At 34.5% G+C, this 20978-nt stretch overlaps 1 protein-coding gene across 10 annotated transcripts in view; it reads right to left on the bottom strand.

Annotated features, from left to right (window-relative positions):
- Nucleotides 1-20978, bottom strand: part of Dmd (dystrophin) — a 2465896-nt gene that overhangs the window by 521679 nt on the left and 1923239 nt on the right. For all 10 annotated transcript variants that reach the window (XM_051140917.1, XM_051140916.1, XM_051140911.1 and 7 more), the window contains one exon: nucleotides 18923-19112. In XM_051140917.1, the coding sequence (XP_050996874.1) occupies nucleotides 18923-19112 (190 nt within the window). The remainder of the gene's footprint in view (nucleotides 1-18922; nucleotides 19113-20978) is intronic.

Genomic DNA, 20978 nt, shown 5'->3' with positions numbered 1-20978 from the left:
TGAGGTCCCATTTATTGATTGTAGATCTTAGGGTCTGAGCTATGGGTGTTGTGTGCAGGAAGTTGTCTCCTGTGCCAATAAGTTCCAGGCTCCTCCCCATTTTTTCTTCTAATAGAATTAGTGTGTCTGGTTTATGTTGAGGTCTTTAATCCACTTAGATTGAGTTTTGTGCAGAGTGATAAATATGGACCTATTTGCACTTTCTATATGTGGACATCCAGTTAGATTAGCACCATTTGTTGAAGATGCTATTTTTTTTCTACACTATAGAGAAACATTAATAAAAATGGCATGGTACTGGCATAGAAATAGACTGGTTGATCAATAGAATTGAATCAAAGACACAGAAATAACTCACACATCTACGGACACTTGATTTTTACAAAGAGGCCAAATCCATATAATGGAAAAAATCTCTCATTTTCTTCCTCAGTTCAGCCTCAGTGAGCATATTATTCTCATACGTATGCCAGAAGCCCATTCTAGAACAGGAAGTTCTGTCCCTTCTTACTTGTTTGTCGTTTGCTAAAGCAAAACACACGATCAAAGCAAAGGCCAGGGTTTGAAAACTTCAGTATACTGATGATGAAACAGTGTTAAAATTGTGATTGTATAAATGAGGGAAGAAATGAAGTTATTCTCTGAAACTTTCACAGCTATGTAGCAGTTTCTCTAAAGCAGATGACATACTACAAAACAGAAAATGATATGTCTGTACTTGTACATTTTTGCCACAGTATTTACCCATGTTTGGTGATTGTTTTGTATTTTTAATGTTTTCGTGATTAACCTGCTATTAAATTTAAGAAAGGATCTGTAACCCTCCCCACCCTACACACCTTTATAAGGAATTAATCCTTTAGTTACAGATGGGCTAAGTTATTTCAAGTAGAGGGACCTGAGAATACCTGTTGATTCAAAAGCTTTATGTTATCCAAATTTAACATTACTGTTTAAACCATATAATTATGTTATATGGGAATTAGAATATAACATTGTACTTAATGTTATTGGATACACTTATTTTCTAATGTCATATAATAAACAAAAATATCACATCACAAGAATTTATGACTTCTGATGAGGTAGTCTGTAGCAAAGAAACTTTTCAGTATTATATACTGTGTAATTACTTCCCACTCCTCTTTCCTCTTCCCACCTTTTTCACTATTGTCTTTCTCTTTCTCTCCTATATATCTCTTCTTAGAATTACTAATTTTTGTGCATTCTCTTAATTTTTGACAAGTTTTGGTAGATTTCTATTTTGTAAGTAGCAGAGAGAGAGAGAGAGAGAGAGAGAGAGAGAGAGAGAGAGAGAGAGAGAGAGACAGACAGATAGACAGACAGACAGACAGACAGAGGATACACTTGAAAACATCTGAGATTGATGCTCAAACCTGCCTCTCTATTGAAGCACTCATTTTCTTTTCAGGTGCAATATTATCAATATTATTTGAGCACAGGTGCATGTATTATTGGATTTGAATTTTATACTCTCAAAAGTCACTTCAAAGTTCTTATAGGATAGGTGAATTGTCTAACTTTTTGTGAGCTGAAATGTTGCCATAACTTGTGTTCGATTTTTCAGAATCACATTTGGTAAAGTAGCAGAATTTTCTACCCTCTTTCTTTGTCTTTTATTCAAGAAAGCCAAATTATTCCTCTCTATCTTTGTTTATCTGACTCTATATGATAAGACAGTATGTGATTTTTTTTCTTTCATTGTCTCTTTGATTTCTCCCACCATCTCTACGTGTTTGTCTCGCCATAATGTCAGATATTTTTTGTGTTTTAGTCACATTAAGAACATGCAATATTTTATGTTAGAAAAAGTTTATGCAATAAAATTCAAGTAAGTAAAATGACAAACTCAAACCTGCTTCACAATAAATCTTTGAATAACCCAAGGATGACCAATTCATTACCTGATCTTATACATGGAACAATAATGAACAATTTGTAATAGGTACATGTTTTCAGGACACAAATTTAGTTAAAACGTTATTGATAATCCACTCACCATGAGTTAAATGTAGATAGCAAATATGCCATGATTTTCCTTCCGGTTATTGGCACAGGAGACAACTTCCTGAACAGAACACCAACAGCCCAGGTCCAATTTTACAAATTGTCGCTAACCAAATGATTTTATTACTATAAACACACACATCACTCATATAACCCAAATAAAAATAAATTTATTTTTCCTTTCTAAACTGTAATTTTGAGAAATTTACTATAAGCTGGATCTTGTTTAACAAAATGTATTGTTATGAGAGACTATCTAAATCAAGGCCAAAACATAATTATGAAGAATTAGCCAATAACATTGTTTGTTTAAATTGTAGGATTCAATCTACAAAAGAAATTTTCCTTTAGAATACATAGTTTGGCCATGATAGACTAATTTTAAATTTTAATGTCATGAGCCATTAGATCACAACATTAAATTAATGATCATGTCTCATATGGAAGCATGGGCAGTTTTATATAATATGCAAATGGAAAGGAATGAAAATGACAATGTAAATCTTCTAGATACCATCTGGCTTAGCTTTCCTTCATGTTTCTCCCCAAACAGTGGGAGGAATAAACAATACTATTCCTGATTGGATATATTTTGGAGATAGAGACAGCAAATGAAAAATACTTCAATATAAGTAGAAAGGCTGTTATTTTTCTTCATTTATTTACTTCTCACAATCTGTTCTGTGAGAATCTAAATTTCTAAAACTTCAGAGCTAAATGGACACAACCAATCATCTAATTCACTTGTTTTCAGATATAAGTGGGTAGAACTACCTAACGCCTAGACAGATTTTTTTTTGGGGCTAGTTTATTAAGAGTGAGCTCTCCAACAACAAGAATGGGTAGGAAACATGAAAAATTGGAGCCATATTTTTGTTGTCTACCGCTGCGACTTTCTCCACTACCACCACCCATCTTTGTCTCTCTGTCTTTCTGTCTTTGTCTGTCTGTCTGTCAGACTGTCTGTCTGTCTGTCACTCTCTCTTTCTTGGATATTCTGTCCTTACAATAGAATTTTCATTTGGTTACACCTTAAATATATGTCTATGTGTAGCTATGTACATATATGTGTAAAAGCATACAATATACTCCATATACATATGCAAGAAAAAGGGGTAATTATGCATGTGTAGTAAATAATGATAAAGTCTTAAACATTAAAGAAAAATGAGTTTGGTGCATGCTACAAATAATCAAAGAGAAGAATCTTTTGCATGGCTACCTCTAACTAATTTACCAACTTGAAGGTACACAGAGAGATGTAATTTCATGCTATGCTCATTTTTATAGTAATGAAGTAAATATGTGATATGTGAGGAAAAAATTGTTTATAAAATTCTGAAAATTATAAATAAAAATATAAAATGCAAATAATGGTAAAGACAAATCAATGACCAGCATTTCCATCTTTTTGCCATCTTACTAAAGGTCTCTGCCAAATTTAGGTCCACCATTTTCTACAAGATAAAGTGAGATCTCCAAAAATACTGAATTCTTCCAGTCACAGAAGCTAGAAGTAACAATATAAAATGCTTAAATTCTCTGATAAATTTATGTCAATTAGAAATCTTCCAAACAGATGTCTGTTAACTCATTTCTTCCTATATTGTACTGTCTTTAAATATGCATAAAAAGATCTGGTACTTCAGCAGTTTCTAAATGTACATTCCAATTGTATAAGGCACATTCCCTGTGTTTTACAAACATCATCACTATCCACTTTTAGAAAATGTCCATTATCTCACACTGAAACTCAGGTATCCAATAAATAAAAAAGTCCTATTCTCTGTTCCACATACCACTGGAAGTCATCCTTTAATTTTCTAGCAATATGAATTTGGCTAGTCTAGGGACTGCCGTAAGTGAAACTACACAGTTTATTTTTTTTTATATTTGATATAATAGGCATAATGTTCCTAAAATTCACTAATATTTCTTGGCTGTTTTTCTTTTTTTCCAAGAAAGGGTTTCTTTGTGTAGCCTTGGCTGTCCTGGACTCACTTTGTAGACCAGGCTGGCCTCGAACTCACGGCGATCCTCCTGGCTCTGACTCCTGGGATTAAAGGCATGCGCCACCACAGCGCAACTACTTCACTGTTTTTCAACTGAACTGTTGGATTGTTAAAAAGATTTGTTGAATTCTTTTTTATTCTTATTCAAGACAGTGTTATTATTGTTTAAAAAATTAGTTTTTGTCATTCATTCAACTTCAATGGATTGCAGGTAAATGAATGAAAAATTTAAGAATGAGCATTTAGGTGAACAAGATCGATACAACCTGGAGTCAGGTAGAAGTGATATTCATTTTTATATAGATGAAAGTCAATTGAAATGAAAAAGATAGAGAAAACATCAAAGAGTATATGCAAAGAGAAAAGGACGAGAGTGGAAGGAGATAGATTAAAGAGAAAAAGTAAGATCTTATTGCTACCATGTGCTCAGATTATTGAGAAGTATTCAAATGAGCTATTAATTAGTGTATGCAAAGCATGTGAATGAGCCCTCTTAAAATTGATTCCTTCAATGAAAGCTGACCTACACCAGGTTATTTAAAGAACATGCATGCAAGACATAATCGTCTTTGCTCATATTATAGATTGGTAAGCAAAACAAGTAACTGGATCATACAGCAAAAACTAATCAGAATAGCTTGTTTGATGGTGGTCATAAGGCTTATAGGTGTATCTCCTCGTCTGGGTAATTGAAGGGATACTGTACTTATTTTCATTACATTCTCTTTATTCTTAGCTAGGTCTGCCTTGCCCTCTTCTGCCAATTCCCATGATTTTCAGTTCCTTTTTATGTGGATTTTTGTTTTGCAAACTATTAATTCTCGAAGTTTATGGAACATTTAAGAAGTGTCAGTAAAAAAGAGGCTTAGTGAGAGCCAAACCCTGGGGTTTTAGCACCATCTAGTAAAGTGTTTTTAACTATATGAACTTAAAGGAGACACTTCACAGAAAACTGACAGTGTGTCTCATTAAATAGCTGGCTGCCACTCTGGGTCTATGTATCACAACCTTTTAAATAGTTTCAAGCTTGCACTAACATTCATGACTTCCTGTGTCTGATATTTTATTCTGATTTTTAGCAGTTTTATTATTTTTTAGTTCTATGGGAAAAGAGAAGATATGAATGTTACATTTTATTTAAATAAAAAACCTAAATGCTTTCTCTAAAACAAAAACAACAACAACAAAACTTATTGATTCTCTTTAGTCTGTTGCAGGAAACTTCACTTGTCAATAATAGGTCACCTGAAAGGACACATTCAAGAATTCTGTCAATAAGCATATTCTTCTACTAGATATATGCATTGTAAGAATATATACTTCTCTTTTGTGTCACAGAAGACACATACATTTGCAATTTCCTAATCAAGTGTTGTATTCCAATAATAACATATCCCCTTTCCACAGAGCACTGGCTTTTCCCCATGTTTTGTAAAAATGTTATCAGAATTCATTTCCATTTTCAAGCACAGTGTTAAGTTGAAAAAATGAGAGATTGTCTTATCAAGTATCTCATAAATATCCAAGTCTTATTCTCCTGGGGTCACAGCCTTTAATTGAATCCAGTATTGAAATGTTGAAGTGGGAGCAAAGTATTGGCATGAAAAATGGTTGACCCACAGGAGCCAATGAAATGTTGCATTCTGCAGAGAATAATTATTTCTGAAAGTCCTAGAGAATTACATATACTTAAGAGAGGTGAGAAGTGGAAAATCATTATACAGGAAAAGCTGAAATCTTTAGAGAAAGCAAAGATGATATTTGTAATGATACAGGGTGTTGTAAGTTGTAACACTGAAAAGGCAACATGCTAACAGACTCCTTAAGGACAACCACAGATGGTGAAGCAAATAGAAATAATTTGCTGCCTTTTCACTATCAATTAATGGGATTTTTTCCACCTATACTAATAGGATCTCCAATAAGGAATGGTTTATGCCTCTCATATTAACGTATCACTCTTTCATAGCAGGCACGATTTCTTTTAACTTTATGGAGATTGCATAATTTATGCACAGACCTTTGTTCAAGAACTTTTCTTTAAAATTTGATACTGTTAAAAGGTCAACTTTCTCATCATATGAGATGTTGCAAGGGCAAAGGACAGATATGAGGTGACAGCAAGACGAGTGGGGTTGGGGTATATGATGTGAAACTCACAAAGATCAGTAAAAAAATAAATAAGTAAACTTTCTGACATTTCTTTTTAATGTAACTTAGAAAACCACATAAATTGCAAATGGATCTCATGTTGAATGAAAATCGCATACTGACAAACTAAATTATTTTTAATGTGAGCAATATTTTATAGCTAAAATGATTTATTATCAGAATTAACAAAGGAGGAAGATAAATATTAAGATGGAAATTTAAAATATAGTTTTAAAATTCATTACTGATTAGTCTTTGCAAATTCAACAGTTAATGGAAGACCTAACATTGATCATATACTGGAATATCATTTTTATCATGTTAAATATGCTCCTAAAGACAGTCAAGGGTAAAAATTCTTCCAGGATAAAAGAAAAGATGAGACTGTGACAGGGAATTACTTGAATTTTTTCTGTACTCTAATTTTCCTTGATCTTTCTTATATTTCTTTGGAGAAAAACTGTGTGCCTGGGCCAGATCCAGAGAAAGTGAGTTTTTGAGCCCACTGATTTTCTTCAGTGGTTTCTATTGGCATAATTTTAAAACAGTTATTTTATTTAATTTTTCATTAAAATTATTTTTTTACATATAATATACTTTGATCACATTCTTTTACTTCCCCAACTCCTTTGAGATCCTGCTCACCTCCCCAGCCACACAACTTCAATTTCCTTCCCTGTCTCTCAAAAAACATTTTAAAAGTCAAAACGAACAAAACAAAATAAAGTAAGACAAAACCAAACCAAAGCAAAGATTTTCATTAATATTTCTTTAAGACATTGATGCCATTTCCCCTGTTGCTCAGATGGGAAAAATAAGCTATTTTTGTCAAAGTAGGTTTCAAGGAATCTTTGTGTCTAATTGAAAGAGAAAAAGATAACAAGTCAGTTTTCTTCCCCAAGGAGGTCACTATGCAAAACAAAATATCATTTTTATATTTTTAATTTGGTATGTTTATTCTCAAAAATAGGTTGTTAAGGTTGTTTTCATCTGGAGATTTTAAAGAGCTTTTTGAGTCAATATTGCCATGTAAACTAAAATAAACTAAAGACTAACAAATACTTTTTCAAAACCCTCTCTAAAACAAAAACAAAAACAAAACAAACAAAACAAACAAACAAAAAACAAATACTTTTTCTTTTTAAATGAAGTCTCAGCATTCACGGATGCCAATACTTTAAGCAGTTGTTTGTTTATGTACATTTATGTACATTCTCACACAAATGAGAATTATCCCTCAAAAGGCTTATAACACAATGAATAGTATGAAAACTTATCAATAAATATTTACATAAAGTTTAACATTACCTGTACATATGAATACAAGAATAAATGTAATGACATGCTAATTGTATTTATTGGTTACTTAGTATATGTCATATATTGTTTTATGACCTTCATATATATGATTTCATATCAGTTTCATAAAATACATTAAGTATAGCTGTGGTTACTTTTTATTTATAGTGATGCAATCCAAAAGCAATTAAGAAAGGAGTTTATGATCAACATTATTTAAATCCACACAGCCATATTTCAAAGTTCATAGTACTAAATACTAACTTTTCCAAAAGAAATTTAAAAACAAACAAAAAACATTATTTACTATGCAGAGAAATTCCTATAGGAATTAAGACAGAGATGTATGACTTTCAGCGGAGGGAAAAATATTCATGTCAATATGACTTTTTCTTGACAAGTAGGTAGTATTTGCGTAGGCTTAGATGCAGAAAGGAAATCTTAGAAGAATGAACCGGTTCTGACCCAGTTCTCAGAGCTGCTGTGGTTGCCTACACTAGACCTGCAGAAGCAGGCACTGTCAATAGCCAATCATGGATAGAGGTGGAGCATATGCATCCTAACTCTTCCTTGTTAAAATATTAGCTACTGAAAAATTCCTGGGGTGTGAGGAGGAGTCATCGTTTTCAGTTGTGCACCTGCTGGTGAGCACACCAAGTCCTAATTGTTCTTTTCACGCTCATGATCACATAGGTGGGTATGCTTATTTAAGCTTAGTGTGTCAAAACAAATGAACAAAACAGCAACCCTTTTCAATTTCCCACATGAATGTGGGAGAGGGATTTGTAAGAAAGTGGTGGGGGGAGGAGATAAGAGAGGGTCATGGCTGGGCATAATCAGAATACATTACATACAAGTATAAAACTCTCAAAGCAGGAATTTAATTATTAAAAAGTACAACTATAATCTTGCTTGATGTTCATTTTGTAGAAACTGAGGATGTATGGAAAGACAAAATAAGGAATACGCTTAGAAATTCACCCTTGTTGCCAATGCTTGATAAGAAGTTGAAGGAGTATAAAAGACTATTTAAAAAGTGCCTTTAGAAGACATAAAAGCTTTGCCAATGAGAGTCATACTTCTTTAATTTACTAATAAATATTTATTAAGACACAAATCACACAAAAGTAGTGTCTTGACAATAGGAGTATAAACGTAATTTAATTCCAGTTAAATTTCTTCTTGCATAAAAATTTACATTCTAGTTATCATTTATGTTTTTAAACTTCAGGTTGAATTGGAACAGTTGCTTGACTAGTTACCATCTAAATTTTGTTTTAGAAGTTTAAATATGCAGGTTGGATTGGTACAAGTAGTTGACAGAAATGTATCAGAGAAGATAGTAACACAAATCTCTGTGGTCGTAAGTGAAGTGTACTTTATAAGCCATTGTGTAGGCAAAATCCAGAGTTTATAAAAGTAAACTTAAAACTGACATGAGATAAGATATATAAATAAATACATGATCTGAAATCACCCTGAGGGGAGGATATAGTATTAAATAGCAAAATAGAAGATAAAAGACATGGCATAACTGCATCATACTGAGTTTGTCCTTTGTATGAGATATGTGAGCTAAGAAAGTCCCACATTCAATAAGATATGTAGGATGAATCTTGCAAAGAGAAAGAAAATACTTGAATCATTGGTGTAATGGAGATGAGCAGACTGTTTAGAGGGAAACATAAAAGAAATGGAAATTTAGGGTGTATCGATTGACTACCAAGAGGAGAGAATGAGATGAAAGAAATTCTAGGGAATACCTGGAATTGATCTCCAGGAAAACAACACATAAGAACTGTGTAACTGAGCAGATGGGGAGAGATTTACTACATTCTGTCAGCTCACTAAGTCAAAAGGAGGGAAAAATTTCAGTGGTCAAGGGTAACAAAACAAACACACACCATTCTGGCCAAAGGAGGCCTTACAAGAATGTTTGCATCTGAGCATTATCTGATTTCATAAAACAACATTTCAACTGAGAAACTGATGCAGAAACTATTTTAAAAAATGTAAAAATAAGTATGTCTACAGAGTCAAATGCTTTTATGAACTGAAATATTCTAATGAGATGAGTGATTTGAAATTTTACTTTTTGTTATTTAGGGCTTCGGTTTGAATTCCTGAGCCATGTCAGAGTAATATGAAAGGATGGCAGGATCCTCAGAATGTCAGAAGTCAAACAGAATTTCAAATACTCATTCTTCCATGAATAGTTTGCAGTTGCCCAACCCTCCAAAATTTTAACTTCTCATGAAAATAAGATTACAATAATATTCATAAAATTAACACATATATAGCACATTGCCTGGTGATAATAAGTACTCAAAGCTCATTAGTTATCATTATCTATTCTAATAGATGGACAAAATAGACTATCTTAAACCCTATAAAAACACTTATCCGGCTATCCTTTGAGGTTTACATAAGCTTTCTCCTAATGTGGAACAGTGAAACACAAATTGGTTAAATACTCAGGAGGGAACCATAGATAAATTACACATTTTCTACAATCTTATTCTCCTTAATTAAAAATGGAAATAGTCATAGTGCAACATCATGTATTTAGAGAGTCAAATTACAAAATGAAAGTAAAATTACTTGGATGATTATAAAATGTGAAAAGTATAGTTATTATTAATTAATGTAACATTGATTCATTGGCTATATAGAGTGCAATTTTAAACTTATAGCTTCAGCTTGACTTTTACCTAATGGTAATTAATAATATTAACAAGGACCTTTCACTTGAATAAGGCTCTTTCAAAGTGCCTTTATATTTATTACCTTTTAGGTTTATCACAAAATCTCTGTGAAGAATAAAAGACAATGTTTATTAGAAGCTATCAAAATTTGCTTTTCAGTGTGCACAGTGTCTTCTTATTGATAGAGGTTTTCTTTTTATTTGTAGTTATAACATTATAGAATCTAACAGTTAAATTTGAAATTTTTTTCAATGTAGTACTTTTTGCATTTCATGTTGTTTCCCAATCATATAGCAATATTTAGACAAGTTGATTCTGAAGATTCTAATACTTTCAACTAACATGTTTCCATATGAGCAAGAATAGTCCAACCTTTATAATGATATCTTGAAACTCAAATAACATTAAATTAATGGATCTGTTTCACAAATCATTGTACATACAACATTATTTCCCATATTTAGTTTTCCTTTTTTCCTTCAGGTGAAACACCAGGATATTTGTTCCCATTAACTTAGTTTTCTAAACTACACTTTTTCAGGACTTCCTTTTGAATTCTCTCTGAGACTTACAGAAGTTTCAGTCTGTCCTCAAGAATGTTTAGCACCTATGGATTCCGGCACAACATTTTCAGAGGATTAGGCTTATTAACATTCCATGCTGGATGCTAGAGGAACTCATGGTGCCTCACTCTTCCCAGAGGAATACAGTCAATGGTTGCTGTGGAAGGGAGAGTCATTTTCTCTGGTGGCATAGCTACTGGTAAATTGCTTTACTCTAGTAAATAATCTAACACTTATGCTCATGCAGACAACCCTGGTTAAACTCAGTAGTTCACAAATAATCTAAGAGAAAACACTACACAACAAAAAAATTAACAAAAACAGAGAGAATTTGGAGGGTTGAGGAGGGGAGGACAGAGAGATTGGGGGGGGGGGCGACATGATAGTTCTTAGACTGCATCCTAATAGCATAAGCATAGCCAGGCAGATTCTTTTTCTTTTCTTTTCTTTTTTTTTATTAATTTATTCTTGTTACATCTCAATGTTTACCCCATCCCTTGTATCCTCCCATTCCTCCCCCCCCCCCTTTTCCCATTATTCCCCTCCCCTATGGCTGTTCCTGAGGGGGATTACGTCCCCCTGTATATGCTCATAGGGTATCAAGTCTCTTCTTGGTAACCTGCTGTCCTTCCTCTGAGTGCCACCAGGTCTCCCCCTCCAGGGGACATGGTCAAATGTGAGGCACCAAAGTACGTGAGAAAGTCGTATCACATTCTCCACTCAACTGTGGAGAATATTCTGACCATTGGCTAGATCTGGGAAGGGGTTTAAAGTTTACCTCCTGTATTGTCCTTGGCTGGTGCCTTAAACTAAGGCGCCAGGCAGATTCTTTACAGGCTAGTGCTACAATGAGATTGAAGGTTTACTTAAAGAGTCACTAAGATTTACAAAATGTGTGGAACATTTGCAAAGCTACAAATTCATTAAATTTTTAGGTTTGTTGTTGTTGTTAGAAGTCTGAACCATTCTCATTTTTATCAAATCTCTTAAACCCAAAGAGACTATGTTTAGAAAGAAAAAGAATCTGATTCAATTATAAAATATGTTCTTTATTTTTTAAATAAAATTGCAATTTAAACATTCTCATACTTTTTCTGCTCAGGATCTATATGATGTTTTATAAAATCAGATGGCTTAAATATTCCACCTTGACTGTCAAAAGTAACTATAAGAAAGGCATCTTTTACCTACACAATTCTTTACTGCCTTCGAGAGATCAGTTATCAGCTTCATGTGGAAAAACAACAACAACAACAAAACAAATAGCCAAGAGAATTCTATTTAATAAAAGATTTTCTGGAAATACTTCCATCCCAGATCTCAAGCTGTACTATACAGCAATAGTATAAAAAGTGGCATGATACTGGCATAGATATAGGCTGGTTAATGAATGAAATCGAATCCAAGACCCAGAAATAAACCCATACACCTATGGTCATTTGACTTTTGACAAAGAAGCCAAATCCATACAGTGGAAAAAAGATAACCTCTTCAAAAAGTTGTGCTGGTCTAACTGGAGGTCCATATGTAGAAAAATGTAAATAAATCTATATTTATTACCCTGCATAAAACTCATGTCAAAGTGGATTAAAGACCTCAATATGAAATCAGACACACTAAATCTGTTAGGAGAAAATATGATGAAGAGCCCAGAAGTCATTGGAACAGGGGACAACTTCCTGAACAGAATGCTAATAGCTCAGGCTCTAAGATCAACAATTAGTAAATGGGAACTCATGAAACAGAAAATAATCTGTAAAGCATAGGATACTGTCAAAGAACAAAGTGACAGCCTACAGACTGAGAGAAGATCTTCACCAACCCTACATCTGACAAAGGACTAATATATAAAATATATAAAGAGCTCAAGAAATTAAACATCACCAAACCAAACTATCCAATTAAAATTGTGGTACAGAACTAAACAGAATTATCAACATAGGAACATTGAATGGCCAGGAAACACTTAAAGAAATGCTCAACATCCTTAGTCATCAGGGAAATGCAAATCAACATGACTCTGAGATTCTATCTTACACCTACCAGAATGGCTAAGATCAAAATTCAAGTGACAGAACATGTTGGAGAGGAGGCAGAGAAAGGGGGAACACTCCTCCATTGCTAGTGGGAGTGCAAACTTGTACAACCACTTTGGAAATCAATCTGGTGCTTTCTCAGAAAATTGGGAATAATTCTACCTCAAGACCCAGCTGTACCACTTCTGGGAACATACACAAAAGATGCTCCATCATACAACAAGGACATTTGCTCAACAATGTTCATAGCAGCTTTGTTCATAATAGCCAGAATCTGGAAACAACCTAATTGTACCTCAACCGAAGAATGTATAAAGAAACTGTGGTACACTTACATTATGGAATACTACTGCAGATTTTGAAATTTGAAGGCAAATAAATAGAACTATAAAAGATCATCCTGAGTGAGGTAACCCAGGCCCAGAAAGACAGGCATGTTGTATACTCCCTTATAAGTGGATATTAACCGACATAGATGTCCTCTGAGATACTCCACATAGGGTGTGTGTGTTGGGGTGGGGGAGATTGTGACAGATGCTGGGACTCCCTTCTGGACTCTGGGCAGAGTGCTGAGAATGGTATGGAAGAGTGGGTGGATGGAAGGACACATAGGTTTCAGGAACCCCATAAGAGGACTACCAAGGCTAATGGATCTGGACCCAGAGTGGCTGGCATGAACTGATGCAACAGCCAAGGACAATGCATGCAGAGAACCTAGACCCCCTGTTCAGATGTAGCTCATTCTGCATGGGTATGGGTGAAAGGTAACAGCCTCTGACATGAACTCTGGTGCCCATAATTTGTCCACTTCCCCTTGGAAGTAGGACAAAGGCTATATGAATGTGACCTGATAGGCTGTATTCAGATGGTGAGGGAAGAGGGCCCCAACCCCATCAGAAGTCCAGGGGAGGGAGATAGTGCAGAAGAGGGAGGAAGGGTAGGAAAGAGAAGATACATGCTAGGGGTTAACAATTTGGATGCAATATGAATAAAGTATAATAAAAAGAAAAGAAAAGAAAAGAAAGCAAAGGGTCTTCCCAGGGCCCAGAGGGCCTGCTATGACTGAGGCACCAACCAAGAACCTTGTATGGACTGGACCTAGGTCCCTGCAGGGTTGTGGTCTCTGAGTAACTTGGGCTTCATGTAGGTCCTCTATTCAGGGGAGTGGGGATTCTGTCTGGCATGGACTGTCTTGCAGGATTTTGAATTACTTCCTCCTGGCAGGACTGCTGTGCCAGGCCACAGGGCAGGAGGGCATGCTCATACCTGGTGCAACTTGATGAGTTGGTGTGTGTGTGTGTGTGTGTGTGTGTGTCCCTTTTCTGAGGAGTGTAAAATGTAGGGTGATGTGGAAGGAGGGTGGGTAAACTTGGGAGGTGAGGAAAGATGGGGCTGCCACTGGGATATGAAGTGAATGAGTGAATGAATGAATGGATAAATAAATAAAGGTGTCTTCATCATAGTGTATGGACAAGCATAATTTCAGTTAAGAAAGTAAATATCACTTTTTACTAATACACCTAGAATTTTAATGAGTTTCAAGGTGAAATTTAGTCACTAATTTTAATAATGAAGTTTATAATATATTCAGTGTTCTTAGGTCCCATAAATTATGATCACTTCTGAGAGAATCAAATAGATTTTGAAGTAGATAATAACCAACAGCAATAGTCAATATAGCAAGGAAAAATAAGAGTCATAGTCTATACATAGAACAATTGGCAACTTCAGAAAAATAATTTTAAAGGATTGACAATTTTTAACAACGCAGTAGTCTTCATAGAAAACAAATCTCACTCATTTTTGGAATAGAGAGAAGACTCAAGATCTGGTGGGAGAGCTATTACTTTGACTAAGCATTTGCGTCCCCTCCTCCTTTTTTCTTTTAATAATTAATACAGTTCAGTATAGTTCTAACAACATACACTGATAATTCTAACATCCAGGGAGTCTGAGGCTGGAGAAATACTGATTGAAAACCAAGCAGAGCACAGGGTAAAAGCACTTGCCTGTAAACTTCACAGTCTTAGTTCAGAGTCTGAGACCTCATGTATACATTTGATGTAAAACCAAGATGCCTGCTGGAAATAGAAGGTAGAAACAGGATAATCTCCAGAAGCTCCCAGGCCAGCTAGAGCCCACTGCAGAAAAGAGATCCTGGCACAAGTAAGATGGGTAGGCATGGGACAGCCCAAAAGGTCCTCCTCTGACTCTCATACATGTGTCTGCCCTTGTTACCCCGACCCATACAAATAATGAACTGGCTGCCAAGTAAAGACCCTGTTTATTAACAACAGCAGTCAACATCATCATCATCAACAACAACACTAAGAATTTATAAGAAGCCTCTCCTTATTTTAAAATCATCATATTCTACCTCTGACCCTTTGATTGTTTCATGTAACCAGTGCTACAGCTTAAAAATGCAGAAGCATTCATCATTGGACTTTAAATGATAATCATACTTTGGTTTAATTAAGCAAGTGAGAAATACATATATACAGATTTGAGAAGAACATAAAAGCATTTTAAGTGATATAAGAAAGCTAACACTGTTTTTTTTTTTCAGAATAATTTCCAATTGTTTTTGAAAAAAGGTAAAAAATCAAGCCACAAAATTCCTTATTCCCTATTCATACTTAAAAACAAACATATCCAATTTTTAAAAGACATATGAAAAAACTTCAAGTCTTTGAAGAAAGGAATTGAAGAAGATATCAGAGCACAGAAAGATCGCCCATGCTCCTGGATCAGGAGGATCAACATAGTAAAAATGGCCAGCTTACCAAAAGCAATCTACAGAATAAATGCAGTCTCTATCAGAATACCTACACAAGTCTTCACAGACCTTGAAAGATCTAGTCTCAACTCAATATGGAAAAAAAGAAGACAATCCTATACAACAAAAGATCATCCAGAGGAATCTATCCCTGTCCTCAAGCTGTTCTGTAGAGCAACAATAATAAAAACAGCATGGCACTGGCATAGAAATGGGCTGGTTGATCAATGGAATCACATCAAACCCCAGAAATAAACCTACACACCTATGGACACTTGATTTTTGACAAAGAAGCCAAAATCACACAATGGAAAACAGCATCTTCAACAAATGGTGCTGGTCTAACTGCATGTCTGCATGTAGAAAATGCAAATAGATTCATATTTATCAGCCTGAATATAACACAGATCCAAGTGGATCAAAGATCTCAAGATAAAACCAGCCACACTAAATCGGTTAGAAGAAAAAGTGGGGAAGAGCCTGGAACACATTGGCACAGGAGACAACTGCCTGAACAGAACACTAACAACTCAGGCTCTAAAATCAACAATGAATAAATGGCACCTCAGGAGGCTGAGAAGCTTCTGTAAGGCAAAGGACACTGTCAACAGAACAAATGGACAACCTACAGACTGGGAAAAGATCTTCACCAATCCTACATACAACAAAGGGCAAATATCCAAAATACATATGTAACTCAAGAAATTAAGCCACCAAACCAAAAACCTCAGAGACATACAGATTATGACATTTAAAATGTTTGTTTGTTTGTTTTTAATTTTAAAGATTCACTGACAATAAGACAGGTTAACTCCTGGCAATACCCAGCCTACCTCGAAGAGGATGATGAGAACCTAATTATGGAGATGGCTTTAAATGTGGCAAACGAGCCTTTGGGCAAAATGTCCTTGGTTCTACCACAGAAAGAATTCTGCCTAAAAAAGGGCAAGCTTGGATGAAGGCAGAGTCACTGCCAAATTCTGCCAAGACATGGTAATCAGGTCCTCAACAGTTCCTGCCTCTCAAATATATCTGTCAGATATATTAGGCCAGAAGGGTGAAGATGATCCAATGTTATAGAGAATTTTGGGTGACTATTCTGGTAGCAAACTGTCTGTATCATCTTCTCACTTGGGAAGCTACTACTTGTATACTCAGGTAATCAATTTTACTCCTTCTCAAGTTTCTGATGAGGTTGAAGACCAGATAGTTTAGTTTTACAATTAGGCTTAGCTGTTTAGGTGTTAAGATGTTTTTAGGTCTAGATAGAGGTTTTAAGTTGATAATGATGAAATACGATAGATACTGATTTATACTCAGAATTGTAGACACACAAAGATAGGAAGGATGGTTTATTCAAGGCTGCCAAATACAAATAGCCAAAACACTAAGAATATAACACTTATATAATTCCTGATTGTGTCATGGTTCTTCTTATTATAGGTAGTTTATTGTATATATGTGTAACAATATAAATGGATATATAAAAAATAAAAGAAACATTTAATAAAAATGACTACACTAACATTTAAAAATAGCACTGAGAAATATTTTTTTAAAAAGTGGGGTACAGAGCTAAACAGAGAATTCTCAACAGAGGAATATGGGATAGCCAAGAAACACTTAAATATTCAAGATCCTTAGTTATCAGGGAAATGCAAATCAACACAACTCAGAGATTCTATTTTATATCTACCAGAATGGCTAAGATAAAAATTCAAGTGACAGAACATGTTGGCAAGGATGTGGAGAAAAGTGAACACTCCTCCATTGTTGGTGGGAATGCAAACTTGTACAATCACTCTAGAAACCAATATGGCACTTTCTAGGAAAATTGGGAATAATGTTACCACAAGATGCAGAATTGTATAGTTTTTAAAGATTATAACCTACATATAAATATTGCATATATAAATACAAGTTATATAGATGATTGTGAATATCTTTGAGCTCAACCTTACTTATATTATTTTGCGAGGAAATTTATTAAATATCTGACAGTAAAGTATCTAGGTAATCTGATTAGTTTTTATTTTCAGCATAGTTTTTTTAAAAGCCATTTGATTAAAGCTGTACTATATATCAGTCATAGGTGCAGGGAAAATGTGAACCCATTTACCAGTTACAATTCTCCAATGGCTTTGTAACCATTTATAAAGTGAATATTTTTATGTATGGAACAGCATAAGCCAAATGAGCTACAGCACTATAATCCCTGTTTAATCATTCATATAAGATTCAGCTGAGAGAAAATATGGATTTTCATGGATATATATTATATTACAAACTGTGGAAGATCTCTAAAGAGATAAAGATAAACTATTCTATACAAATTACCTCTATACGGTCAAATCAAACTAGCATAATTGTGGATAGGCAAGTGTAGCCAGAAAGGAAGATAAAAAAGAATGATGAATTCAAGATGTAATAAATCATTATTGTTACCAATTGTTTGCACCAATGCAACAAACTAACCAATTGTCACATCAAAGTAAGACATAGGTAGATGAGAACAATATGAAAAGTATTTCCTTAGTCTAGAAATTCTTCAAATTATTGTGTTAAACTATATCCTAGATGCTAGCAATGCTCATTTGTATATGCATGTAAAACAACAATAACAAAAAGCCACAAAAGAAAGGATATATAGTGGTGGTGCATATTAGTTCAGGAAAATTCAATCAGTTGTTAAGAATAAATCTTTGAAACCTCTGTGAATTACAGAAAATTATTCTTGCCAAGATTGCATTTAAGCAACATTACTCTAAGCTTTCCTTTTTGCTGTTCATGCACACGGAATTAATAATTTTTGTTTCCGGGGAAAGTAATTCTCTGAAAATTGTACAACCACTAACTATAACAAATTTAGCAATCTCATTCTTATTTTCACAGATCATGTTAGGAAGAAAACTACAAAATGTCAGATTAACATTTCAGAATGTATTTGAAAGTAATGAAGGGAAACTGATTTAGTTAGCAACACTAAATAAAACAGACAATTCCTACAGATGCTTTCCCTGTAAGACATTAAATAAACAGCAAAAAATGGCAACTATTTTAATTTAATAAACCAACCCTGAACTTCCTACTCTGTCTGAATGAAGTTCCTGCTTGACAAAACCTCCAGTCAAAAACATATGTACTTTTTAGAAGCTTATGGTATTTAATGGAATCACAAATGAATCTTTTTTACTGTTCTGCCTCTTTTCTTCTTGTCCAAGTGCTAAGCTATATCAGGCTGAATAAAACAACTTTATTTTTTGTTCCCAGTTTGTCCATATCAAGTACAAATACTTGGAATGCTTTGGTTGGATTCACTAGAGGGCTAACACAGAAACACTCAACTTACTTGCCATTGTTTCATCAGTTCTCTGACACCCTTGGAGTCTTCTAGGAGCTTCTCTTTACGGGAAGCATCCTGTAGGACATTGGCTGTTGTTTCAGCTTCTGTAATCCAGGAAAGAAACTTCTCCAGGTCCAGAGGGAACTGGTGCAGTAATCTATGAGTTTCTTCCAAATTAACCTCTCGATCATTCACTCTGCAAAGGGAGAAACAGGCAGATGGAATTCACAAATATCAGGATGGTATGTGCAATGAACTCTATAAAATGAGCAAAGATGGTGTGTTGATGAAACACTCCATTTAACCAACAGCCAGAATTCTACTCTCTTGTTTAAGATTTACAGGCTGTTTAGGATAATTAAGCAATACAAGGTAATTGTTAGTGGATCAAATTATGGTCATGTCAATTACTAGTCTATTTTTATCGTAAGGATATAAATCTTAGGTTTAAATGATAGATATGTTCTATAGATATATAAGGTAAAATAGTTAGATAAGATCTCCAAAAATCTCAGAAACCTACAGAATATGGCATTTAAAGATGTTTTTATTATTTTAAAGAATCTTTGACAACAAGACAGGTTAACTCCTGGCAACACCCAGCTACCTCAAGAAGATGATGAGCATCAAAAGACCTCCTTATGGAGATGGCTTCAAAAGTGGCAAACTAGACACTGGGCAATATGTTCTCGTTTCTGCCACAGACAGAATTCTGCCTAAAACAGGGCAATCATGGATGAAAGCAGAGTTGATGGCCAAACTCTGAGAAGACAAGGTAAGCAGGTCTTCAGCAGTTCTTGCCTCACAAATATGTCTGTCAGATATATTTGGTCAGAAGACTGATGATGATGATTCAATGTTATAGAGAATTTTGGGTGACTATTCTGGTAGCAAACTGTCTCTGCCATTTTTTTCATTTGGAAAGCTGATAATCTAAACTCTCCAAATATTCAGGTAATCAACTTTATTCCTTCTCAAGTTTCTGATGGGGTTGAAGACCAGATAGTTTAGTTTTACAATGAAGCTTAGTTGTTTAGGGGTTAAGATGTTTTTAGGTCTACATAGATGTTTAAGTTGATAGAGATGAGATATGATATTGATTTTCATTCAGAATTTTAGACTCAACAAGATAGGAGAGATGTTTTCTTCAGGTTTGCTAAATACAAATAACAAATCACTATGAATGTAACATATATATGTTTTCTGATTGTTTTGTGTTTATGTGGAACAATATAAATGTATAGGTAAAAAAAGAAATATAATAAAAAAGATTTGCTTTTACTTAATCTAACAACTTCCTCTTGGAGGAAATCATGCAAGTGGAACTATTAAAAATAAAGAACAATGGGTTGTGGATGTGACTCTATGGTGGAGTGTTGGCCTACTAAACTCAAGGTCCTTGGGTCAATGCCTGGGCACTCCCTCAAAAAATGAATAATTAAAGATTCTATAGAAATGCATATGCACACATAGACACACACACACACACACACACACACATATCAGAGAAAGGGGAGAGAGGGGAGAGAGGGGAGAGAGTGGAGAGTAAGGAGAGAGAGTGGGAGAGAGACTACAAAATTTGTTCCTTACAAATTTTGTTCCTTACAAATTTTGCTCATAAACATTCTAAAACAGTCTTTTTTTTTCAACTTTGAGTTTGTGTTGAAGTTAATCCTCATAGGCAATACATTAAATGTCCTTGACATGCCTATCTTTGATAAAACCCTGAAGCAAAACCAAGAATTAAATAAGTAAAATAACAAGACAGAAAAATACAAATGGATTGTTGGGATTTGAATACTGAAGGGGCAAGTGGAGGTGTGGATGTAAAGGCAAAAGGAGAAAAAGAGTAAAAATAAGACAAATAACATTCCACAGAAACAATTGTGCAAACTATTATCTTGCCAAATCCCAGCTTGTTAAAAGTATTTTGTTAAGTTCATACTCCATTACTTGGTGTCCTAGAGCAAAGACATTATCCAAAAGAATGTGCCAAGCTGAAAAAGTAAAAACTTACAAATCAGATAATGGTTCAACCCCCAATATCTTTGCCAGTTGTATG

Source organism: Acomys russatus, chromosome X (assembly GCF_903995435.1).
Source record: "Acomys russatus chromosome X, mAcoRus1.1, whole genome shotgun sequence".
Taxonomy (NCBI): domain Eukaryota; kingdom Metazoa; phylum Chordata; class Mammalia; order Rodentia; family Muridae; genus Acomys; species Acomys russatus.
Note: the sequence above shows the minus strand (reverse complement) of the source record. Positions and strands in the feature narration are given on the sequence as shown.